At 47.3% G+C, this 24,481-nt stretch overlaps 8 protein-coding genes across 8 annotated transcripts; 4 read left to right on the top strand and 4 right to left on the bottom strand.

Annotated features, from left to right (window-relative positions):
- Positions 1-176: 176 nt before the first annotated feature.
- BGW36DRAFT_391070 (putative ubiquinol-cytochrome C reductase complex, subunit X) lies at positions 177-952 on the bottom strand. Its single transcript, XM_046217558.1, has 5 exons — positions 834-952; positions 744-763; positions 594-659; positions 464-512; positions 177-403 (listed from the first exon to the last, which is right to left on the bottom strand). Exons 1-5 carry the CDS (start codon positions 840-842, stop codon positions 341-343), a joined length of 207 nt encoding a protein of 68 aa, XP_046065904.1. The 5' UTR covers positions 843-952; the 3' UTR covers positions 177-340.
- A 30-nt stretch (positions 953-982) lies between these two features.
- Positions 983-2,227, top strand: BGW36DRAFT_391067 (uncharacterized protein). Its single transcript, XM_046217557.1, has one exon. It carries the CDS (start codon positions 1,194-1,196, stop codon positions 1,773-1,775), a length of 582 nt encoding a protein of 193 aa, XP_046065903.1. The 5' UTR covers positions 983-1,193; the 3' UTR covers positions 1,776-2,227.
- On the bottom strand, positions 2,228-6,493 carry BGW36DRAFT_420832 (putative nuclear polyadenylated RNA-binding protein Nab2). The gene is made up of 5 exons (XM_046219524.1): positions 5,855-6,493; positions 4,737-5,793; positions 3,890-4,276; positions 3,137-3,820; positions 2,228-3,074 (listed from the first exon to the last, which is right to left on the bottom strand). Exons 1-5 carry the CDS (start codon positions 6,247-6,249, stop codon positions 2,259-2,261), a joined length of 3,339 nt encoding a protein of 1,112 aa, XP_046065902.1. The 5' UTR covers positions 6,250-6,493; the 3' UTR covers positions 2,228-2,258.
- A 1,212-nt stretch (positions 6,494-7,705) lies between these two features.
- On the top strand, positions 7,706-9,421 carry BGW36DRAFT_365318 (putative cytochrome P450 alkane hydroxylase; the record flags this gene model as incomplete). Its single annotated transcript, XM_046214637.1, has 3 exons — positions 7,706-7,865; positions 7,904-8,492; positions 8,548-9,421. The coding sequence occupies 3 exons, from the start codon at positions 7,706-7,708 to the stop codon at positions 9,419-9,421; spliced, it is 1,623 nt and encodes a 540-aa protein (XP_046065901.1).
- A 1,948-nt stretch (positions 9,422-11,369) lies between these two features.
- BGW36DRAFT_308579 (putative glycerol kinase) lies at positions 11,370-13,280 on the bottom strand (the record flags this gene model as incomplete). The annotated part of the gene is made up of 3 exons (XM_046212345.1): positions 11,370-11,819; positions 11,882-12,048; positions 12,101-13,280. The coding sequence occupies 3 exons, from the start codon at positions 13,278-13,280 to the stop codon at positions 11,370-11,372; spliced, it is 1,797 nt and encodes a 598-aa protein (XP_046065900.1).
- Positions 13,281-14,812: 1,532 nt separating this feature from the next.
- BGW36DRAFT_391055 (putative aquaglyceroporin) lies at positions 14,813-16,195 on the top strand. Its single transcript, XM_046217556.1, has 3 exons — positions 14,813-15,246; positions 15,318-15,864; positions 15,934-16,195. Exons 1-3 carry the CDS (start codon positions 14,969-14,971, stop codon positions 16,090-16,092), a joined length of 984 nt encoding a protein of 327 aa, XP_046065899.1. The 5' UTR covers positions 14,813-14,968; the 3' UTR covers positions 16,093-16,195.
- A 1,801-nt stretch (positions 16,196-17,996) lies between these two features.
- On the bottom strand, positions 17,997-19,235 carry BGW36DRAFT_307974 (concanavalin A-like lectin/glucanase domain-containing protein; the record flags this gene model as incomplete). Its single annotated transcript, XM_046212291.1, has 4 exons — positions 17,997-18,424; positions 18,478-18,832; positions 18,888-19,087; positions 19,145-19,235. 4 exons carry the CDS (start codon positions 19,233-19,235, stop codon positions 17,997-17,999), a joined length of 1,074 nt encoding a protein of 357 aa, XP_046065898.1.
- A 1,971-nt stretch (positions 19,236-21,206) lies between these two features.
- BGW36DRAFT_365314 (putative carboxypeptidase S1) lies at positions 21,207-22,933 on the top strand (the record flags this gene model as incomplete). Its single annotated transcript, XM_046214636.1, has 6 exons — positions 21,207-21,460; positions 21,516-21,846; positions 21,897-22,407; positions 22,467-22,532; positions 22,615-22,815; positions 22,869-22,933. The coding sequence occupies 6 exons, from the start codon at positions 21,207-21,209 to the stop codon at positions 22,931-22,933; spliced, it is 1,428 nt and encodes a 475-aa protein (XP_046065897.1).
- Positions 22,934-24,481: the final 1,548 nt, after the last annotated feature.

The raw sequence follows: 24,481 nt of genomic DNA, 5'->3' as shown, positions 1-24,481 counted from the left end.
TTCTAATATTTTAATATCAATTAGTGATTTCGAAGGCAGTAAGTTTTGGTCTGTCTCGGCCAGTACCGTGCAATCTACTCTCAGTGCTGCTATTCCGCTTTCTACCGACGGCCTTCTACGGTCTCATTTCTCCCAGTGTCCTGCCGCTTTCTACCCTCATCAAGCCTTTCTAGTTAGTTTGTTTTATATCTTGGTATTGTTATCACATATAAAAAAATGGCGTGAGCCTCTATTTGCTTTTGCCCACACTAATTTCTACATAGTAGGTACACGGAGTCAAGTCCTATCTTGCCACCACACCACAAGGATCCAAATTAATCATCAAGCGAAAAGAGCTGCTTTACTCCTCATCTTCCTCCTCAGCCTTCTGGATGTATAGGTGGCGGATATCCTTCCATTGGCGCTGTAGAAATTATCAGTACAACCATTTCACGAGTTGGAATGCTATCGATAATGCACGTACGCCTCGGTTGATAGAGTCCCAGACCTTGTTGGAGACAGAGTCGAATGCGCTGTAGATTCAGTATCAGTAAGATATTCCTAGCATGCTAAAGATCGAGTATCGGAGGGTCCGCAAGCGTGGTTCCACCTACATCTCGAAAGCGAAGGCACCGGCGAAGATGGAGGTCAGGTAAACCGCATTCCTCTGGAAGAACGTCCTGTAGAGTTGAAAAATATCTCGTCAGCATGGCTGTTTGCATTGCTAGGGACAGTGTTCGTGGTGTCTCGGTCGGGGGACTTGCCGGTAGATGGCATTCGAAAGCTGCAGCGTAAAGTCGTCACGTTAGCCATTGATCTGTACTAGCACACAATTGGACGATTGAGTCGCTTACCCCAGCCATTGTGAGTGATGAGATTCTGTCTTGCGAAGTTTGCAGAGGAGGGGAGAGCACGATCGCGCAGAGAGTATGGAGAGTTGTAGGAGCGATGTGCTTGGCGGTTGAGGTTTGAGGTCGCTGCCGCCAGAGAACCCGAGAATCTCCGGCGCCCTCATTGGTCGGCGCTCCGTCTGCAGACGAGACAGTCACAGCGTCAGATTTCGCCAAAGAAACGTATTCACCTGGCAACACTCTCGCCGTGAGCCAGGACAAGTTGCTGCGCTGTCCTGGTAGTCTGTGCTCGACATTTTCATTCTGTTTTCTTAGTCTGCGTTTACATTCCTCTGTGTGCTACTCATCGAATCGTCATACAAAATGTCCAACAAAGAATCAGCCGCTTCTTCCGGCATTGTGGTCGACACAGCGACAGGCGAACGCCATGTCCCATCCTCGACCCGTGCGGACGGCTCAAAGCGCAAGGAAATCCGTATTCGCCCAGGATATCAGCCTCCAGAAGACGTCAAGGTCTATAAGAACCCGTCGGCAGCCGCATGGCAGACTCGGGGAAAAGGCGGTGTTCCAGGCGCTGAAGGGCTCGGTACTAGCGGTGGCAGTCCAGCTGCAAGCGCTGCAAGCAACAAGAATGCAAAACGTCGAGAGGCGAAGAAGAAGGCTAAATCTGAGGAGAAAGCAGACGATGAAAATAAGCCCGGCGTAGCTGGGCTAGATGCTGGCAAAGAAGAGGTTGCTCAGAAACCGCTGGACCCTGAAGCCGAAAAGGAAAAGAAGGCTCGCAATTTGAAAAAGAAACTTCGACAAGCGCGCGATCTTCGTGACAAGAAAGACAAGGGCGAATCCCTTCTTCCAGAACAGTTGGCGAAAATCATTAAAATCAATGAGCTCATCCGGGAACTAGACTCCTTGGGCTTTGACTCGGATGGGGATACGAAGCCATGAGTATGATTGCTCGAAATGGGCTCATCGGAGTGATGGAATAGAGCAAGTGCTCTTTCAGAATCAGTATTATCTACCAGCTACGGTATCCAAGGCTATCAGCTATCGAGTGTGACAAGAACACGGCCAGAGTATTGTCTATCACACAGCGGTACACCAGTCAGTGGAAGACGAACGAAGGATGGTCTATTAGAAGAGTGTTTAAACCATGGTTTTCACGATACTTTGATGTAAAATTGCTGTGGTGACAAGCGTTCAGATATTCGTGACTTTCACAGTAGGAAGACACTTTCGTTCGCGAGCTTGGACAAGATGCAAACGATTTGACTGAACAAACGCCGTTATGTGGTGAAGAATCAGGGTTCCTATTCTTCAGAATATTGATTCCATGTTGTGCTTATTAGAGGTATTGCGCTGAAAGATACCATTGTAATATATTATATACAGTTTTTCAAGACCTCGCTCCATTTTTGCTACAATATTGATCTATTTTTGTACACTGTTGGGACTCTTCGTGCCCGGACCTCTCCATGCGTAGCGTTCAGGTAGAAACGTTATACCTCCCACTTGATCCTCCATAGCAGCCATCCAGCTTTCAGGCTTGGCTTTCCCAAACTGCTGTGGGAATGAGCCCACACCATACGTAGCTGCTAGATAAGCTTGAACGACGCAGTCATTAAGACCGACACTATGCATGCTATACCAGTTTCCTGCAAGGGTAAGACGAGACTTGAAGTCTCGGCGCACTGCTTCTGATAAAGTATTCATCCTTTCCAAATGGTTGACTGTGCATTGAGGGATTGCATCACGCTGTAACCGCGCTCGTGCAACGGCTGGGGTAGCTTTAATACCCAGATGCCGCTCGAGTAGTTTCTGAGACATAGATATAGCTTCGTCTGGGGTGGGAATTTCCGATGGAGACCGGTGATCCCACCAATGACCACCCATCATCACCGTGAGTTTTGTGCCTGGCGCTGTATCTTGGCCTTCGCTAGTTTCAGAGCCGAAAATCACCCCGAGCGCCCTCTCTGGATTTTGCTCAAGTGGGATGCTTTGAGGGATGAGGTAGCCAAAACCTCGGTAGCGCACTAGATTAGGCTGGTTGTAGTATAAGTTGACAACCATCACATTCACCGCATAGTCATGGTCTCTGAGATATGCTATTGAGTGAGTGGGCCTCTCCTGGTCCTTTGCCGAGCCTGCGTCAATGAGTTTGCTTAACGTAGGCGGCGGTATTGTTGCGATGACCCTATTGAAAGTTTGAGGTTCTACTGTTTTGTCCTCTTTAGACGATGTCTGAATCTAAATAGTCAAATTGATTAGTTCCGGTGTATTAGTATTATTGATGGACAGCAAAAGCTTACTATAATATCCTCACTGCTGTGCCGTTTGATAGCATCAATTTGAGCATCTGTGACAACTGTGATTTTGGACTGTTGCTCCATAAACTTTTCATGAAACCTCGAGGTTATATCGGCCAACCCATCCTTGAATGTGAACACATTGGAGGATTTCATTAACCTCGCAAGACGCTTGAAGTGGTTCTTAGGTCGATCATTTGTAACCGACCACTGAGCGAGAAGATTGTCCAGGCCAACGATCTTCTTGTTTTGTTTCGAGGCCTCAAAAGCTCCTTTAGTGACCGACCCGAACTTGCTCTCGAGCATACGCGAGCCCCCTAATAAGGTCTTACTGCTCAGCTTGTAGATGTCGCCGGCATATATTCCATGAAACACGGCTGATACCAAATTATCCGCTATGTCCTTCCCCATCCTTCGCGTGGCGAATTCTCCTATTGATTCGTCTGAGTCACCTTCGCGTCGCGGTATACGGATCTCGTTGACGATGGGTAGTATTAAGCTTCGATTGAGGGGTTCGCGAAATAGGTTGTACAACATTTGCAAAAAAGCTGGAAATCCACCCATGTCTTGAGGTGACTTGCCTGGAAGACGTACGAGGTGGTCGGGGTAGTATATATATCGATTGGTTGCCGCAGGAGAATTTTCGTTGATGAGCAGTAGTTGGTCTTCCATATCTAAACTCAACAGCTAGAGTGTGGCTATCAGCTAATTGCACCTAGACACAGATAAAGCACAAGCATGAAAAGAAGCCCTTACCAAGTCCAACATAGGCAGTACAGCAGGCTGACTGGCTCGTATTGTTCGTGGCCCGTATTCAAACACAACTCGTCCACCATCCACCTCGACCGTTTCAGACTGTAGCCAACCGCCGAGCGTGGGCGCTTTCTCGTAGAGAGTGACATTGGTACATTTCGGATCTTGACAGAGCCTCCAGGCTGCCGTCATCCCCGTAATACCACCGCCGATCACCGCGGCATTGTATGGTTTGACTTCGGTGTGTGCGAACCGAGCTTGTTGGCTCCAGATCGTGATGGGTGTCACGCGCTTCGGACTCGATTGAAGAACATGGGTGAGACAGGATCTTCGCATTGCTGCTGTCTTGTACGCATTGACACGGGTCATAAGCGGAGAAGTGTGCGTCGACTAGTGTAAAGGGGGGGCAGGTGTGTCAAAACATAGATGGCGAGGGGTGATAATTACCTCAAGCGTGGAACTGCGGAGGTACCTCAATTAAGCAATGCCTTGTGGGGATTCCGCACTGCGGAGAGACCTCTCGCCCCCAACTTGATATGTCAGTTACCTGCATTAACCCGATAACTAGTTAGGGACGGTGCTTTACTTTGCAAATGTTCTTCTATAAGAATAATCTCGTTTACTACTCATAACTGGTAGGAAGCATACATGTCTGAAGCCAATTTTCATAACAAATACTTAACCAGCTCAAACCGTGTTTAATATACATTACAATCTCGAACGCCATTTTATCCAGTACCGCCACGCATTATATAAATTAGAGTACATGTCCGAATGTAGGATTCAACTTAAAATGCGACTCAGCAAAATCATCATAGGAAAAGAAAATCCCAACCCTCTATGTGATGACTTCCTCCGGCTGTGCTCCCTCTGTGGCCATTTCGGGCTTGATGAGCTCTTCCTCCTCATTTTCATCTTGAATAAATTTCCTTTCACTGACATGGGTTTTCTCTTGCCCAGCAACCCATACTTTGTCGGGGAAACTGGCTTGCTGACCTTCAGAGTGTTTGTAAGGGCAATTCCTATTCATGCATGGGTTGAATTTGCACGCCGTAGTCAAGTGGGTAAATTTGCAACCAGCAGCGGTGCAGTCGGCTCCATTTCGACAGAGCGGCATGCTGGGGTGTTTGAAGGAACAATTTGGGTTTGCACAGTGTGGGAAGAAGCGGCATATCTCGTCTGCTTGATGCGACGCTTTCACGGCTGGGGATGGGTGCTTTCCTGTGCATTTTTTGTTCTTGCAGGCGGCCCCGAATGGACAACTATCGTTAACATCGATTGGTGCGCCTTCAGGGGCGGCTGGTGATTGATGTGCGTATGGGCAGTCTTTCCTCGTACAACGAAGATTAAAACGGCATACGCCATCTGCGGTGGCCTGTGGCTGATCACCTGAGGTGTCCATTTCGGTATCCTCATTGGCCTTGATTGATATTCCATTTTGAGCCCCACGAGATTTAAAATCTCCGCCACTCTGTTTCTGTCCTGGGCGTTCAATGCGATCGAATAATGACCGGCCCTGTTGCTGTTGTTGCTGGAAGTTGGGGTTGACGGCAGGAGGCATGAAACCAGGCATGAGTTGAGACATCATCCGGGCTTGTTCTTCGAGAAGAGCCATGAGTTGCATCTGGTTTTCTGGAGTCATTTGCATATTCCCAGCTGCTGGTCCATGCATTTGACCCGGACCCATTTGTCGCCCATGCCCATGACCCATGCGCCCAGCCCCGTGTTGACCGCGTTGACCCTTCTGGAAGTTTTGTCCATGTGTGTTAATTCGTCCTCCACCTTGCTGGCCGCGAACACGGTGAAGCGCAGCATCGGGACCACGCTCCAGATTTCTATTGATTTGATTGAGCAGCCGTCCTTTGCCACGCTGGACGTTGTTGCGCATAGCACGAGGTCCTGTTGGTCTAAAAAAGCATACTAGTTAGTAACTTTATAGCAAGAAATATATAGTTGGGATGCACATACATGGAGTCTTGGCCTAGAGAATCACTCATGTCGGCATCTTGCTGTCCTTCGGACTGATTGGCGTTCTGGTCGTTGCCAAAGGAAGTCGGTTGCGGTGCATCGGGGATAGACGTCAAGCCATTGATATTTTTGTTGAGAATCTCGACCTGCTCAAAAAGCCAGCGCGAAAAATCGAGAGCCTGTGTATCGCCCTCACCGAGGTTAAGGAGATCATTCGACAACTCTTCGGCGATTTGTTCCTGAGTCTTGCCATTGACAAGCATGAGAATCACATACTCGGTCAGCGCCGAGTCCTCCCCACCATCTGCGCTCCATCCCATTTCCACCAGTTTAGGCTGCACCACATTGCTTAGGGCCTCGGCCAGCGGCGTGCCTATAACAACCGTTGTTGCCATAATTTTCTTTGCCTCCACCACGATGCTGCGAATCGGTAATGACAATGATTCCTGAGCGCCACCGGGGCGATGCGATATAAAAGAAGGGATACAGCCGAAGCCACAGAGGACGTGTCTATGTTATCACGAGCCGGAAGAGTGGAGGAAGTATCGAGGGAAGAGAGCTGACTGCGAGGGCGATAGAGGAAGCAACGCGCGCCAAGAAGAAACCGCCGCCACGCCACAGCGCCGCAGACAAAGTCGTCACGTGACCCGTGTCTCGCCGCGTCGCCACCGTCATGACAAAGCCGATAAAATGCTTCAACATTGTCTTCAAGAAACAGACCAGTTCTCTATCTAAGCTACTATGATATCACTCGTTAAAAAAAGACGCCGTAATTCATTCCGGGAATGGCGTTGATACAGGTGCACATTAAGATGATTTCTTGAGAGGTAAAAATATGATAATTCGAAGCTTTATTGACTATCTGAAAGAAGGAGAGTGTAACTGCTGTCATATCGATCAAGCGAGGTCACGTAGCTATACTAACAATAACACCACCCCCCCATCCTGACATGAGAAGTAAGGTTTCTTTCAGTCACCTTGAAATTTCACATAAAAAAATAGACTGCTAAATACATTTTACAACAAAGGAAGTCGATTATTCACCTGGGCTATATATAGTATTTTCGGTTACCCAGTGAGGAACTGGAATACAAGAGTAAATGCGCCAAAAAAATCATCAACAAAAATTGACTCGTGTCAGGTTAACTGGCGGACTTATCCCATGCATATGATACCAATATGTAATGATGTATCCCTGTTACCACGTGCGCGACTGGCTAGATGCATGAATGGTGTTGTTATCATAGCCCAGCAAACAACCATGTTGTTGCCACAACATAGCACCATCATCTATTCTAAACCCACATGCAACCACATTGTTCAGTATTATCAAGCATTATTATGATAGAGATGAGCCCCAGCTTTCGGCTTTCGGGCCTCGGTTCATGCGGGGTTCTCCATGATGGGGGCGGGTGCTGTCAAGTATACTTACTTACTACTGATCATACTGATGACATGTACTGATATACTCCTGGAACGAACTCTACCATGATGCTTCCTCGTACTAGATGGGCAGCAGGCGCTTTTCTCATCCACTGCTGTCATGACTGTTCTGGGTGAGACAACTTGAAACTAATCGTCGTGACTCAGAAGTATTTGATATTAGCGACGGTTTGCTATAGCTTAGCGTCACCACTCGTGCGCCACGTTAGAACGCTCGTTCGGGCTTCGGGACTCGTTCTAAAGGAATGACTGATCAGCGTTCACTGTCTGACCAGCAATTCACATCAATTGCGGGGGGCCCAGGTGGTTGGCCTCTACTTAAGCCCCCTAGGCGCTGCGATATAATCTAAAAGAACTGCTTTGATCATTATCGTCGCTGTGATAGCCTTGACCACTGCTCCGGACAGTATGATTGAGGAAACATTCGCAAATCTCTCGCTGGAGAAGGCTGCCTTCGGGCTAGGCTTTCTCCTCGTTGCCCTCTTCTACATCAAAAAATTCCTGGTCGCCAGGGAAATCCACAATTTAGGGGGCAAGTCACCGCAGATGCCTACATACCTGCCTGTAGGTAAGTTAATACATACTTGTGGCCGTGACTAAACACAGCTGATCAGTCAGCGGCCGATTTCATCTTTCGGTCGATGGAGGCACGGAAACAATTCAAGGATCTTCAGTTCTGGGAGAACAGTATGGCTCTGGCACAGACAAAAAATAAACTACCTTTTCTCCCTCTCACGGCAGAGATTAACTCCATGGCGTCGAACCGTATTATTTTCACCGTTGACCCGGAGAATATCAAAGCCTTGTTGACGGGTCAGTTTAATGACTTTGGTAAAGGCGAAACATTCCATCGGGAGTGGCGGGAGTTTCTCGGTGATAGTATCTTCGCCACTGATGGCGAGCTGTGGTCTGCATCTCGTCACCTGATCAGGCCTATGTTTGTTCGTGATCGGATTGTTGACACGGAAATTTTTGAGACCAATGTCCAGAAACTCATCAAATTGTTCGGCGGCAGCTCATCTCCGAATGGAAGCAAGATTGTCGATATTGGTGGGCTATATTTCCGCTATACTCTCGATGCGGCCACAGATTACCTTTTGGGCCAGGGAACAGATAGCTTGGAGAACCCTACAACACGGTTCGCCGAAGCTTTCCGCTATGTGCAAGCTAGGCAAGCGGATTACTTTAGAATGGGGTAAGCTTCTACAATACCTACGTTGCATATCTAAATACCAACTAAGAAAATTTAGCCCACTGAATGTATTTATGTCACGGAAGAAATTTCGCAAAGAGCTCAAGATTATGGACGATTTCATTCGACCTTATATTGAAACCGTTTTGTCCCTCAGCCCTGACGAGTTAGACAAGAAACTATCCAAGCGTGATACATTCCTCGATGCTTTGGCACGATTCACGCGTGACCCACGTGTCTTACGCGATCAACTCGTTGCTGTGCTTCTTGCCGGTCGTGACACTACTGCCGGAACACTCTCTTTCTGTACATATGAACTATCTCGGAATCCCGACGCTGTTGCCAAACTGAGAGCAGAGATTCAAGAACGTCTCGGTCTTGGCGCCGATGCTCAGAAACCGACATACAATGACTTGAAAGACATGAAATATCTCACAGCAGTCATCAACGAAACACTACGGTTCTATCCCGTGGTTCCGTTCAATGTTCGTTACAGTTTACACAACACAACACTGCCTCGTGGCGGCGGCCCTGATGGCAGGTCACCGATAGGTGTTCGCGGCGACACTCGAGTCGTCTACTCCACAATTATCATGCAACGCCTAGCCTCTCTCTACGATGACGTCGATTCTGAAAAGTACTACGACCCCAGCAAATGGATTCCAGAGCGTTGGACATCAGGCTGGCAGCCGAAGCCATGGCAGTTTATCCCGTTTAACGGCGGACCCCGTATCTGTATTGGACAGCAATTCGCGATGCTGGAGATGGGCTACACGCTTGTGCGCATTTTCCAAGCATTCGAACGGATTATTGCCGTGCCAGTCACGGGCCGTGACTCCGTTGAAGACCCTCGTCTTCGCTTCGAAGTCACCCTTAGTCCAGGTGAAGAAATGAACTGCGTGTTTTTGAGAGAGGGCGAAAAACAATTTTGATAAAACATATCAGCATGAAGATTGTTTTGAGAGGCCATGTAATGTCAAGAATCTTATAAGTTTTTTGAGTTATGATCAACAACAATGTACTTGAAATTGTATTAATTACTTGATGTGAATGCAACGATTTCTTTAACCTGTGGGCTAATCCTTAGCATGTTCTGACCGTCTATCTAAACTTCACAATGGAGTGGGAGAAGTTCTGAAAGTGCGATCGACAATTATTAATGCTCCTAATACAACCGCTTTGACCTTTGGTTTTGTAAGCTTTCGCCGTTTCGAAGGAGTAAAAGTCCTTCTCGCATCATCTATAACACCGCTTCCCAAGTCTGCATTTGCTAGCAGATAGTCTTTTACCTGTTGATATTGTGCGTTGAAGATGTCACAAAGATAGTGCTCATCTAATTAATTAGCTCAGAGGCGTCATATTTTGGACCAAGATCGAAGAAATCCAGCACAGTTCCGTACAGTCAGGCTAGGTCGAGCGCCCGTGAAATGAGAGAAATACACCTACTCACCCCTGTATGCCGTCGAGATTGGGCGCGACCTGTTTAGATTTTGTTTTTTCGGTTCCCTTCAAAGCCGGAGGCTCTATAATTCATGATTTGAATAACTTACTAACTGTTTGTCTTTGACTTTTTTGTGAGATCAAGGATGGCCGGAAGCATACCCACAGAGTCTCGTATGGCCTGATTGCATCCCATACATACCACTTCAAAAATCTGTGTTAGCAATATCAGCTAGAAAGAAATGGAATTTCCAGGAGTAAACACCTATATACTTCTACCGTCCATGAAGCATAACATGGCGCGCGTCACCGATCAACCTGACATGAACATTACCGAGATCGGTATTTTTATTTGCCTTCGCTTTCTAACGCCATCGTTGGATAGGCCGCTCGCTCGTACGTAGCTGGAAAACGCTAATGGAATGATCATTGACGGCTCAAAGCATTTGGCGGCTCCACTGATCCGCACTCGGAGAATACTATTATCGGAAGGAGTTACCAAATTCACAACCGTGGACCCCAGTCCTTTACTGTAAATGCGAAATTTAGGCTTGTTTGGGATATCTTTGGAACCTCCTTCAGGAACCATCTCAGTAGTCACAATGAGACTCGAAAAGATAGATGGGATTTTATCTCTATCAGTGTACGCATGACGACGCAAAATGTACACGACATACCAGCACTGGAGGCTTCGTTGAATGTTATTGAAAATTTTAGGGAAGTAATTTAGATGTTTTGGCTTTTGGGGTTCTGAAATGCCGCTCAAAACGGAAATGTGTCTCTACTTCAGTTCTAGTTTGGCCAATCGGAAAGCTTCCCTGGTTCTATGTTACGAAAGGCCCCATTTGATGATAGTCTGTTGAATGTGACAATTCCTGAAATAATGTAAATTGGGAAAAACAGATGACCACAGCTATGGCTGATAGCGTCGGAAGAGGGGAAGAATAGAGTTGCAAATAGAAGACTCATCGGCCCGTCTCCTAACTTCTTTTTGTTGCCTACTTAGACAAGACTTAGCTCGTAATATGTCAAGTTGTTTCATTGACTTGAAATGACTCGGTAGCTTTAGTATCTCGTTTGACTTGACATTTTAACCAATATCCCCTTATACTCGTAAAACAACCTCCAGCAGAATAGCCGCGGACTGCTCCAAGGCCATCAGGCGGAAAACAACATTCTAATGAAACGAAAGACCGTACTATAGTGATCTCATACCTACCTTTCAACATACTTGGGCAATAATTGGTCTACAACAGAGTTCAAGCATTGGGTAATATGAAAACTTACAAAAGTCACACCACCATACACTTACTATTAATCTCAGTCGAAATCCGTCACATTGGCAAGTTGTTCATTAGAATGTCGTATAATCATAAAAGACTAGAACAACCAGTTATATAGAGACCTCATTTCCCGAATGAAGTCCTAGCACACACGGGCTCATACTTTGACTCTCCTAAGCCGTTTCAGCCGTTGCTGAATCTCAATCTTCCTCAATTCCAATAACATGTCCTCTTCATCAGCCTCATCCAGATCCTCGAAGATATTTCTCGAGACAATATTCGGTTCCAGCGGGGTCCCGTTGATTACTACAGATGGTTTCCTTGGTTTTTTCATAATGCTAGTTGAATCGCTATCCCCCTGCTTCTCTTTCTCCACCCATCCTCGGGACATCTGCACAGCTTTCTCCCATAGCGAAAACATCTCTGCGCCCTTCTCGCGTGGTACGTTGGGCTCGAAAACAACGCCTCCAGCACGATTTATGTCTCTTAATTCGGTGAAGTTGCGCCACAGACCAAGTGCCAATCCAGCTGCAATGGCAGCACCGAGAGCAGTGGTTTCGCGCATTTTGGGACGGTAGACCGGGATTGATATCAAATCGGCTTGTATCTGAGCCCGTAAGCTTTTACTCTCTTATTTTCTCGCGGGCAGGTTAGATAGTGCAGACTTACTTGCATCGCTAGATCTGAATTGCTGACGCCTCCATCGACCGCAAGCTCGGAAAGTGCGTGGCCACTGTCTTTTTCCATGGCGTCTAATATCGCCTTTGTCTGATAGCATGTTGCTTCTAATGTTGCGCGTGCAATATGTCCCTTTTGGGTATACTGGGTAATCCCAACTATAGACAGTTAGTAATAGGATCTACATATTCGATCTTGCAAGTCACTCACAAATAGTTCCTTTTGCATCGTCAATCCAATAAGGGGCAAAAAGCCCACTAAAAGCGGTGACGAATACGCAACCTCCATTGTCATCCACAGACGCAGCCAATTCGTTTACTTCCTTAGACTCTTGAAAGAGACTGAGGTTGTTTTGAAGGAACTTGATTCCAGACCCTGCTACAGCAATGCTGCCTTCTAGTGCATAAACCGGTTTGCCATCGAATTGGAAAGCCACAGTCGCTAGGAGCCCGTGCTTCGAAATCACAGGCTTCTCGCCGACATTGTACAGCAGAAAACACCCCGTCCCGTATGTGTTTTTGGCTAAACCCGGGTAAAATCCCTTTTGTCCAACGAGGGCAGAAGACTGATCTCCTAAGCAGCCCATTATAGGGATGCCCTCGAGCACGCCAGACGAAATAGCACCGTATGCTGTCTTATCTGAAGATGGAACAACTTTGGGGAGATGTATTTTACCCTTTATGCCAAAGAAGTCTAGGAGACGGTCGTCATATTGTAGGGTTTCGAGATTCATAAACATCGTTCTGGATGCATTTGTCGGGTCGGAGACAAACACATTTGCAGCCGCACCGCCATTCAGGCGATACACGAGCCACGAATCGACTGTGCCAAAAGCTAGTCTGCCTTTATCATAAGCTTCCTTTACTTTTGGGACGTGCTGCAGCATCCATAGCAATTTTGTGGAAGATGGATATGTTGACAGGGGGAGACCGCAGATATTTTGCAGCTCATCTGCGCCTTTTCTCGACTTCAGATCTTGCACAATGGACTGAGCACGTGTATCTGTCCACACGATGGCATTGTGCAGCGGCTCTCCTGTCTCGGAATCCCATAAAACCGTGGTTTCTCTCTGGTTTGTTATCCCCACCGCCTTGATGTTGTGTCTTGAGTGACCCTGGTCTTCGAATCTCTTGACTGCTTCGTCAATACACGCTTCGACGGAGGATACGAGCTCGAGGGGATCATGCTCATGCCAGCTGTATGCAATTATTAGTTCACATCCAATCTCGAGTGTGCCTGAACGAAGTGCTTGCCCTGAGTTGGGGTAGATTTGAGTAAACTCGATTTGATGAGAGGCCACCGGCTCTCCGTCTTTATTGAAAATCAGAAAACGGGTGCTTGTAGTTCCCTGGTCAATGGAACCAACAAAAACGTCGGTGAGGCCAGTCATCGCGCAGGAGTGCTAATTTTACTGAAGATGCTGGCGTATATTGACATGCGATGAAGGCGTCAGCAGCAGCTTGCCTGGGCTTGAGGAACACGACAGCATGTCAATTTACGACCGACAACGGTGCCTTTAAAGCTCCGTAGCATGCAGGACCTAACATTAGTTAACAGGCCGAGAGCAAGGCCGAGAGTAAGACCTGAGCGTCCCCCGGGGGGCTCCGTGGGGACTCTAATCGACACTAGAGAGGATTGCGACAGGCCATCTGCGAGTCCGCGACTGATATGGTGTCCCAAGCGACACCAACACGATGCTCCACGGAAGTGGCCTGTGTGACTGGGGGAGAAACTAACCCCATGTCGCCCAGCCGGTCTGGCCATCCTCAACCAGTTGGGGGAGAAGACGAGTTGACGGCGGAGATGGCGCCGACGCTTAGACGACTTATTGGCGCCTCAGGCTGCCCTCGGTGCAGCATTTCTCCGTGAACACGAGCTATTAGTTATTCTTAATCGTCTCCAAGAACCTTTTCGCCAAAAGACTCACAGCTGCAGACCTCTGCATGCAGGAGTCGCACATCCTGGCGCTCTGCATCCACTGATGCCGCAAATCGCGATCCGTCACGATAATAGTTGGCATTTTATTGCGCTTATTACTTTTATTACTAATTCTTTGGCCGATGACCCCGCAGTGGGCATTTGCAGTATTTCATTCGGGTTCTAGTGCGACACCAGGCTGTGCACCCTCTCGCGATCGGCAGCGACTTTGTCCGTTGTTATTAATATTATTCGCATGTAGATTTCTCTCCACTAAACAAAGTGCGGTTCGCATGTGCGTGTCAATAATAATGGGTCCGGGGTAGTATGCGATCCAGGCCCGACAATCCGGGGTAAAAAACACGATGCTCCATGCACATGCCTGATCATTGCCTGATCATTGTCTGATCTTTGATCTTTTTATCTGGTCTTTTTCACGAGATGAAATCGGGTATATCTCGGTCTATGTGATTCCGAGTGTATGCGTACGGGTGTTGCTTTCCTTGATCTCCCGTCAGGCTGTCACAGGCAAACTACGCATCCATCAGGGATATCCGGGTGGCATGGTGTGCTACCATCCCGATGGCTGTTTTGACTCCTCTTGAATGGTTGCGCAGGACTCGCCTATGCAAGGCCAAACCAATACACAGCGACTTCTCTTCCCCCGACCTGCAGCTATGTTTCACCCGACCCTTCCGGACGCCATTTCCAGCATATGCTGCGGGGTTTATGTGACATTCACGAGCATCAGAGAGTGAGATAGCACTGCGCCGAGCAAGCCATGGCCGTTCGGGAATGGTGTGTGCTGCGAGGAACGGCTGCTATGTTACTGTCCCATACGCAAGTCGCCACCAACGCCTGGCTCTCTCACGTCCTTAGTCATTTGTGAGACTGCTGTACTCCAATTCGTAGGCATGGCCATTGTGGCTTGGATTTGAGCGGCACACAAGTACGTCGTCTTACTGGTGCAACCTTTGATGCTCAAGCTGATTTGTAGCAAGAACATAGAACTACTCAGTGTGTTGACTGTGTAATAGCTCAAGACACTCACTGTGTATAAGTGCTGTGTATAAGTACGGTACTGTCGTAGTTCGCTGGATTCATAATGATCTTACCCTAGCGATATATCACAAATAGACTCCAACTATATCCCACTGTAACATGGCTACCAAGCACACTGTCAACGAAATAATGAAGCCCGCAACCAGCACTGACAGCACCGTTACGGCAACCCAGACAGTCTCAAGTCTTGCCGATGTCTCAGAAGAGACATACCGGAAGGGGCTCTTCTGGAGTCGTATCCGACATACCCTCCGCGAGCCATTGTCAGAGTTCTTTGGCACCATGATCCTGATTCTCTTCGGCGACGGTGTGGTTGCGCAGGTCACTCTGAGTCAAGATCAGAAGGGGGATTATCAGTCTATTTCATGGGGCTGGGGGTAAGACTTTTTCATTTGCTTTATGCTACAGCTAACCTCCGTCCCTCCCTCTCTTTCTGATAATGAATTAGAATCGGCGTCATGCTTGGTGTTTATGCAAGTGGGATATCCGGCGCACACATTAATCCCGCTGTGACATTCGCTAACTGCGTATTTCGGAAATTCCCCTGGCGCAAATTCCCCGTGTACATGCTTGCCCAAGTGCTAGGCGCAATGAGCGGCGCCGCGATAGTATACGGGAACTACAAATCTGCAATTGATACGTACGAAGGAGGGTCCCATATTCGCACTGTGCCGGGCTATTCATCCACCGCGACGGCGGGCATATTCTGTACGTATCCCGCAGCATTTATGACCAAGACAGGCCAGTTCTTTTCCGAGTTTGTAGCGAGCTCGATCTTGATGTTTATGATTTTCGCGCTCAAGGATGACAAAAATATCGGCGCGGGGCCGTTAACGCCGCTGGCGCTGTTTTTTCTGATTTTTGGTATCGGTGCGTGCTTTGGCTGGGAGACTGGCTATGCTATTAACCTGGCAAGGGACTTTGGTCCTAGACTGGTCTCGTACATGATCGGTTACGGCCATAACGTCTGGGCGGCGGGGAATTATTATTTCTGGGTATGATGGACTCCGCAGCTTACTTGGCTAGATTGGTAATATCTACTAACGATAGTGTTATACATATAGGTCCCCATGGTTGCCCCCTTTTTTGGCACTACATTCGGTGGCTGGCTTTATGATATGTTTCTGTATGTGGATGAAAGCCCGGTCAACACGCCGTGGGTAGGAGTCAAGAGAATTATACTTCCGCAACAGTCAACAGCCATTCACCGCAGTGTGGTGTGATCCATATACGAACTAGATGAGCCGAAACCAACATTTGGAGTGATGTCCAGAGAGACAAATGGACCGAAGTAGTCTAGATTTATACGTAATATCGCTCTAGCACCTAATATAGCTTGGTCTCCGTTGATACATTACCCCAGATCCAAATAATAGGAAAATATGCTATTACCCACATAAATGAAATGTACGGCCCTAAATCGCTCACGTCACACCGCTTTATGCTCATGTCCTGATCGATAAGTGCATGGACCGTTCGCCAGATATGCAAGAATCTATGGATCATGATGGGACATCCACCCACATCATATTTAATGATTTGAACCCACATATGCCACACGTACTGAGCAAAAGTAGGTGATCAACTTTTGTCTTAGTTTGTTAAAGCTTTCTTCATTTAATATGTGATATATTCAGGCAAGTGACAGATTCAAAACCTTGAGTTGCACAAACTGGACGATGGTGTCCAGGTATAATGATGGTGTACCTAAGCAGCTAGTGGGGAAGACAAACGCTTTCAATATTGTCGGCATTACTCGATTTTGAACTGGGCAGCTTCAAGCAAGTGGAAGGTCTTGTAGAAAGCGCTGAATCGAATTGATATCTGGTAGAGCGGAATCAAGGGACCTGTTCTTGCTCGGTGGGAAAGAAGACTCTCGAATAAACTTCTCTTTCGTGGTGAAGTAGTGGCCCTACAACATGGTGATAGGCTACCCACATCGGTCCACCGATTGCTTAGAATGGTTCCTGACAACATGATCGCTGCCGTCCGATTGAACAGCATTGTAAAATGCCCCATTTGTCTTTTTAACCAACTGACATGCATCTAGAATCACTCTCTCGAATGGACGATTGACCAATTTCCAGTATTCGGATAGCAAAGCAGCCACCGGCTGAGCCGGTGCGCGCCAATAACCGTCTTTGAAATCACAAATTTTCTGGTTTTGTTGTTCGAATAAGCGGTAGTTTGCGCTTCAAAGTTACAAGACACTATTACAATGTCGCACTTTCCGTATTGCCGCTGGAGTTCTGATGCCGGAATCCTTGCGTCATCCAGTCCCAGCACCCTAGGCTCGTAACCCTTCAGACAATGATATTAGTACAATTACATTATGAGATAGAATGGACAACTAAAATTCACCTTTTCGTATCCGTGCTCTATCGCCTTCGCCCATTACAGTTTGCAAGACGGCTTTTGAATGCGAGTTTACTGTTGTCAATTGTAGGATTGGCACATAATCATTTGCAAGAGAACAGAATTGCAGTTGAATTGTTAAGATAAAATATACCAATATATTATAATCATTCTCCATTATCACTTGATATCATACACATTCTGATCATATATTGCCCTCCTATCACGGCCAAATCCGACCTTGTTATTAAAAGCGTGTCCAATAGATACTCGTAGTCCATAATCATGCCATGCCAATTTATCATAAAACTCCATGCCCAATCAATGCAATATGCCGCTGTCAAAAACAGAACCGAAAAACAACTCTAAAGACGGAAAAGATTATAGCAAAATCATCACACTTCCAAATGCAAGTGAAATGGCTCCCATCCTGACAGTAAACTGCCGATTCGCACTGCTCAGCGAAGGAGCTGGAGGGGTCGATGTAGCGCTGCTACCAGCAGACGTGCTGGATGGAGCCGATCCGCCCCCAGGGCTCGACGTCGGGGTGGTGCCAATTGACTGCGGTGCAGTTCCAGAGGTCGACGTAGCAAATGTCGATGGCAAAGTAGATAATGGGGGGATGCGAATCGACGAGGGGAATTGAGGTGTGTGTGTGGTGGTGGTTGCTACTGGAATAGATGTCGTGGTCTCAGCCCCAAAAGGGGAGGACGAAACCGAAGACGAGACAGATGGCGGCACTGTAGGCGGGGAGGTACTCTAACGAAAACAGTCAGCTCCGTGGCAGCAAAGTAAAAAGCATAGGGAAATGCTCACTTACAGAAACCGTGGGGGGTGCCGACGCACTACCGGCACTAGTAGACCAGTCTGAGGGATCACTCGTCAGAGATGCGGTAGCTGTCGACACCCATGGCCAGACGCTATGAGCGACTGTGGAGGTATCCCTGTGGGTTCCGCTCCAGGGCATGGGGGCATCGCTATTCGTAGAAGTGATGGTAGGGGACGCAGCCTCTGTAGACACAGAAGCAGTTGCACCCGCATTACCGCCAACGCTGCCACCCACGGCTGAAATTGAATCCGAAGTACCGCTTTCGCTAGTATATTTATACTCGCTGCCAGTTGAATAGTCGGTGACTAAGATCGATTGGCAGTACATTGTAAAGGGTCCTTTACTATAATCGGTTACACCACCGGCCCAATCTAGTTTCCGTTAGGCAAGGTTTTCTTTGTTAGCAGGAATGGGATGTGCTTACTTATCGTACCCTGAGGGTTACTAGGATCACCTCCGGCCCAGATTCCAACCTTTATCATCATTGGGGTCTGGGGATACTGGCCAGAATCCGCATTCGATGGGGTGAGGGTGCGTACAGTTGTGCCGTCAATTTGCCAAACAATGCGATCGGCCGTCCAGTCAACAGCGTAGGTGTGAACACCAGCTTGATTGTCTGGTGTCGAGAAAGTCTGTTCGCGATTGTACACTGAAGTGTCACCATGGCCGAAATAATTGGTCTGGACAGTGCCAGAATCACCACCAAGAAACTCCCAATCGATTTCGTCCAAAGTGTCTGACTGCATCACAGCGCTGCTTACTATGCCAGTGCCTGGGGCCTATATACGGTTAGGGAACATATTCCAGGATTATAGTATGATAGATGGTACTCACAGCTTGCAGGACAAACTCAACATGGCCCCACATGATGTAGAAGTCCGAAGTGATGAGAGGGCTGTCCCCTTGTTTGGCAACGGTGAAAGCGCCACCTTTGCTGCTATAGTCGATGGTTCCTGAGGCTGTCCATCCAGTAGGAGCACCTTTGGTGAAATCATAAGTCGCAGCTTTGCCGAGAGCTGGATCAGCAGGGCAGTCTATTGGGAGTTAGCGAATTACAAAGGCAGCTGTATTCATGGCACCAAACAACTTACTGCTGCTTTCTCTGGGGTTGCAGTTTGTGTAAGTTTGAGCAGCAGCCAGAGGCAACAAGGCCGCTGTGGCTGCTGTGATGGAGAACTTCATGTTGAAAATGAAAATCTATTGCTTGCCAAGAATCCTGCCAGCGCAGTCGCCTGAAAGGTCGACAAGATTATCTTATTCGACCGACCGTAATCGACTCTGTGATGGAAATCGATGCAGTAGACAAATTGTACAGCTTCCCAATCGAGAAGGGTTTGCAAATAAATTTGAAGGTGTGTGTAAAGAAAGAAAAGACGGGTACCGACAGGCGCATTGCACCTTGCTGGTATATATAAGTTGGTCACTGGGCAACAAAGCAGCTACCCAGCCTCGCTGTTTCAGCGCCACAGAGCCTAATCAGCTGGTAGCCAATGGGATGACGGCCATCCCCAGCCTGCCGAATTACCAGCCCCCGGATGACCCGCTCGGACGGCACTAGGCCAGAAGCGGCAGGATCTTAGAAAGACGCTTCCTTTTGTTGTTGCGTGATTCTTATCTCATTATTGCTTCAAATACATCAAAAGTATTGCCGATGATCTGTTTCTTCTCAAGTTACGCACGTGCAATCGATCCCCCTATATAAGGCTCTCTTTATAGCAACATGTCTCTACTTCTCAACAGCACTGCCACTGGGACGTCGGTATTACCGTGCTGGAAAAGACCAGAAATCATAGAGGCTGGCTGCTCCGACGAAGCCATGTCATCACGCAGTCATTAATTGATAGCTCGTAGTATTCTACGGATACGTTCTCTGGACTCTCTGCATGCGGTTTCAGCCAGCAGCGAATCACGATAGAGATTTCACACCTATTGCCAAGAGGCGGGCGTATTGACAAGCATGATTGGTCCATAATCCGCGAGGCCGGTTGCGCACGAGCCACCACATGGGGCCCAGCCTTTATAATTCTCAATTCTGTTAGTAATTCCTGCTGGTGCTTCTTATTATTCTTTGTTATGACTATTGTTATACATAATCTCTCAATCCAACCTCTTCCATAAGATGTTGAATTACAACAGTGTTTCCACAGCCTGACGGGTGTTTCAACAATTGTCGTCAGGATCCGCCGATCGCAAATGCGGCTTTGACCGGCAGCTGCTCCTACCTTGGCCTCTAGAATAGTGCTGCCTAGTTGATAGTTATCATCTAGAGATGATTATCCTTGGTACTGGGGAATTTAAAATTAAGCTCTACAAATCGCCTGTGGCAAGATGATTAACTTCACATGGAACAATGAAATGAGCTTCCATTTTCATACTGCTGCCCGGGGCATTAATAACCCATCGTCATGCCTAATTCAGCAGGTGCCATTAATCTCTTGACTGATTTGTATGCACCTGTTTTTTAAACTTCATGAGGATTCCGCTTAGGTTCGGCATTGGCATGTAACCTTATCCAACCCACGTCATAGGCCTGATTATGCTTATCGATACGCCACGGCGCCTCGATAGAATGTAGATCAAGATGCTAAATCGAAGCTAAACACATGGGGTATGACTAGTTCCTAGCCTTTCTGCGGTTCTATTATGGCGTACATTCTCTCTCATAATTATAGACATTGTCAGACTAGATGATGCGAGTATCAAAAGAATCAAGCCCAGCAAATACAAGCTCCCAGCCAGCGGTGCTGCTTTCATTGGCCCACTCAAGCTTGGCAGCTGCAACTCTACCGCGGACGACGAAGCTAGATTCAGCTTAGCCCGATATTGGCAGCTGCTGATTAGCTGGTTCCTGGATGCCTAAGCCGGAGCCGCATTAGCCTCGATAGCGAGGTCGTATCTTCTCCATCAACAACCTTCCTTTTTCGAGTCTCTGGCGCATGATCGACAGCCGCACCGCAGACAGCATTGCAATCTGCGTTATCGCGCCTTCGCGCTCTGGCTTGATTGGGTGAGCTACTGGAGGGTCTACGCCAGAATAAACGGATCGTCCGGTGTCGATCAGTCGTTTCCAGCTATATATAGCCGAGGGGAAATCCTGTGAGTTACTTCTAGCCACTGTCAAGATCAAGATTGAGTTGATTGACTTCTTGCAACATGCAGCTTCTCTCACGTACTCTTCTGTTGTCGGCCGCCGCTCATGGCTTGGCTGTAAATGCCGCTGCCGTGCAACACAAGGACAAGAGATCCATCGTTGAGCGCGATGGCGTCACTTACAATGTCTTTGAGCACGCCGCTACAGGGGCTAAGATGGAATTTGTGAAGAACTCGGGCATTTGCGAGACCACACCCGGCGTCAACCAATACTCGGGATATCTCTCCGTTGGAAATAACATGAACATGTGGTTCTGGTGAGTTCTGTGTGCGGTCTACATGTAGCCTGTTCGTGCTAATTAAACCCAATAGGTTCTTCGAGGCCCGTAACAACGCGAGCAGTGCTCCTCTCGCAGCCTGGTTCAATGGCGGTCCTGGGTGTTCATCTATGATCGGATTGTTCCAAGAAAACGGCCCTTGCCACTTCGTTAATGGCGAATCAACGCCATCTTTGAACAACAACAGCTTTAATAATTTCGCCAACGTCATCTACGTGGACCAGCCCATCGGTGTGGGATTTTCCTACGGCACAGATGATGTCGATAGTACCGACTCTGCTGCCCCCTACGTCTGGAAGCTGATCCAGGCATTCTATGCTCAATTCCCGCAGTACAAGAGCCGTGATTTCGGTATTTTCACAGAGGTAAGCTAGATTCTGTAAATATTTGTATTACTTCGGCCAACAGTTTTTAGTCTTACGGTGGACACTACGGACCCGAATTCGCCCACTACATTCAAGGACAAAATGCCGGTGTTAAGAATGGTAGTGTCACTGGCGAAAACATCAACTTGATTGCTCTCGGTATCAATAATGGCTGGTTCAGCTCCCAGCTTCAAGAGAAGGCTTACATTGACTATGCCTACAACAACAGCTACAGGCAACTTATCAGCTCCAGTCAGCGTTCCTCACTTTTAGACAGCTATAACAACGACTGTCTTCCAGCTATCAAGCAATGTGCATCATCTGGATCAGATTCAGATTGTTCCAATGCCGGTGATACTTGCGGACAAATCGAATCCTCCATCCAGGAAGCTGCTGATTTCGACCCCTATGATGTCCGCGAGCCGTCCAATGATCCCTACCCACCCTCAACCTATAGCACCTACTTGACGGACTCTAGTGTCGTCAAGGCCATTGGTGCCAAGTCTACCTATCAAGAATGTCCAAATGGCCCATACAACAAGTTTTCCTCTACCGGCGACAGTGAGCATATCGGTCTTTTAATTGGTCACTTTTATATACTAATTTTTTTCGGTTTATAGACTCCCGTTCTTTCCTCAGTCAATTGTCCTCTGTCGTTCAGTCCGGTATCCAAGTACTCGTTTGGGGTATGTCGTCAGCTCCCTTTCTGTTCCCTCAGATTGTCCCCCATCATTCGGTACCATTACTGACTCTCTAATTCAACTCTAGCTGGCGACGCGGACTGGATCTGCAACTATATTGGAGTCCAGCGCGTTGCTAATGCAGTCAGCTTCAGCGGTTCATCCAAATTTGCCAGTGCCTCGTTGCAATCGTACACTGTGAACGGAGCCAAGAAGGGCTTGTACAAGAATGTCGATAACTTTTCTTACCTGCAGGTCTTTGGTGCGGGGCACGAAGTTCCATACTACCGTATGTTTTGTCAATCTTTGTCGCTGGTTGATTGTGATACTGATGAATAGCAGAGCCAGAGACCGCGCTACAGGTTTTCAAACAGACCATGCAGCAACAAGCCATTGCGTCAACCTAAGTATTTATACGAAATGAACGCCTAATATGTGGGGTGTGTATATGACATATAGCCAAGATATAGGTAAAATGAATGCAATTGTATAGTTATTCGTTGTAACGCTGCTATGCGAATGCTGGATTGTTGGCGTTGAACTATAAGCCACACATGATCCTTACACACTCCATTGGATAGGCCGACGAGCCTTAGTAAGGGGGCAACAAATAGCTACCCCCATATTCTACTATGTAGGAGAGAACCCTATTCAATATAAGAATCAGGAAAGTCACGCTCTGGCTCCTATCTTTTAAAAAAGTTTGAACATAGTACTTTCGTCTGCATTCACATCAATCTATACCTGGCCAGATGGAAAATCTAGACTTAAACGTAATTATGCCATGCAATATAACGTTTGAAAAATATATTAAACCCAGCCATGTCAACTTAGTCCTATGTTCTAGATCGCAAAAAGCCAGACGGCAAAAATTTCAATGTTGGCAATAGTTCCATGTTATTTAGAAGAAATAATACGACAGTGAAATAAATACCTTTATTTCTTGTTTACTATTCCTTCTTTCATACATAATGCTAGTAACCTAATATGATATTGGTTATTGTTAATCCATCCTGCACCACGTACTATTATTTTTGGCCAAAAACAATAGTGAATCGATAATTAGTCAGTTTGTATAGTTGGATATTGGGTATCCTTTATGTTTCTGCTCGGACAAGATTGCCGGTTACACCGACTATTTTATGAGTCCATTCAGTTTTGCAAGGATTATCTGCAGATGGCGGGGTCCATTCAGCCGCAGGAGTCAGCGTGTCAAGATCGCGTCCTGCAGATGTACTCATCTATGTTGGATCCCGCCGAGGGATTTTCTTCAAGCCAACCAACAAATTCATCTAAGCGTCGGAGGCACAGTTAGCGTCGTGCCTTCCGCGAGTCTTTCACCAAATAATTCCGCAGTAAGAATGAGGAGCTACATCGTCCACTCAGGTCGGTGATAATAAAGACCCTGGAAAAATGTGCCGAAACTTTGTCACGAACGATCCCTTTTGTCTTTTTTTTTTGCCCTCGTCAATGCCAAGGGAGCATGTAACCAATGAACAACCTAGCACGTTCGCATGGCTTTAAGCTACTGTGGCAAGGGTTAGGTAGTTTGTTATTGTGCATATCGATGTCTAATTATTTAGCCGCCAATATTAGTGTCCGCTGCAAGATGGAATGCACCTGCCAGAGAGAGTGTGGCAGTAGGTGTTTGGGTTAGACTAGCACTTGATGTTGGTGATTAAATAATTAGGTACTAACTTATCCCGTCGGTAGAGACTTCAGCCGTCGCATGACTCGTTGGCTAGTGGATGCAGCAACACCGTGTAAATTTTTCACCTTTTGTGGCATATGTGGTCTGCTTATTGGTCATATCAAACCAATAAGTTAGTCGCTGCTAAGCTAGAGTGCCATCTGCAAATAGCCTTGGAGGATTAGTCGTTATATCCGGGTAGTTGACTGTTGGTGGATGGATAGTTGAAAACTGCTCATTCGTCGCACCAGATTATGCTCTGATA

Source organism: Talaromyces proteolyticus (genome assembly GCF_021365285.1).
Source record: "Talaromyces proteolyticus strain PMI_201 chromosome Unknown BGW36scaffold_15, whole genome shotgun sequence".
In the NCBI taxonomy this organism is placed as follows: domain Eukaryota; kingdom Fungi; phylum Ascomycota; class Eurotiomycetes; order Eurotiales; family Trichocomaceae; genus Talaromyces; species Talaromyces proteolyticus.
Note: the sequence above shows the minus strand (reverse complement) of the source record. Positions and strands in the feature narration are given on the sequence as shown.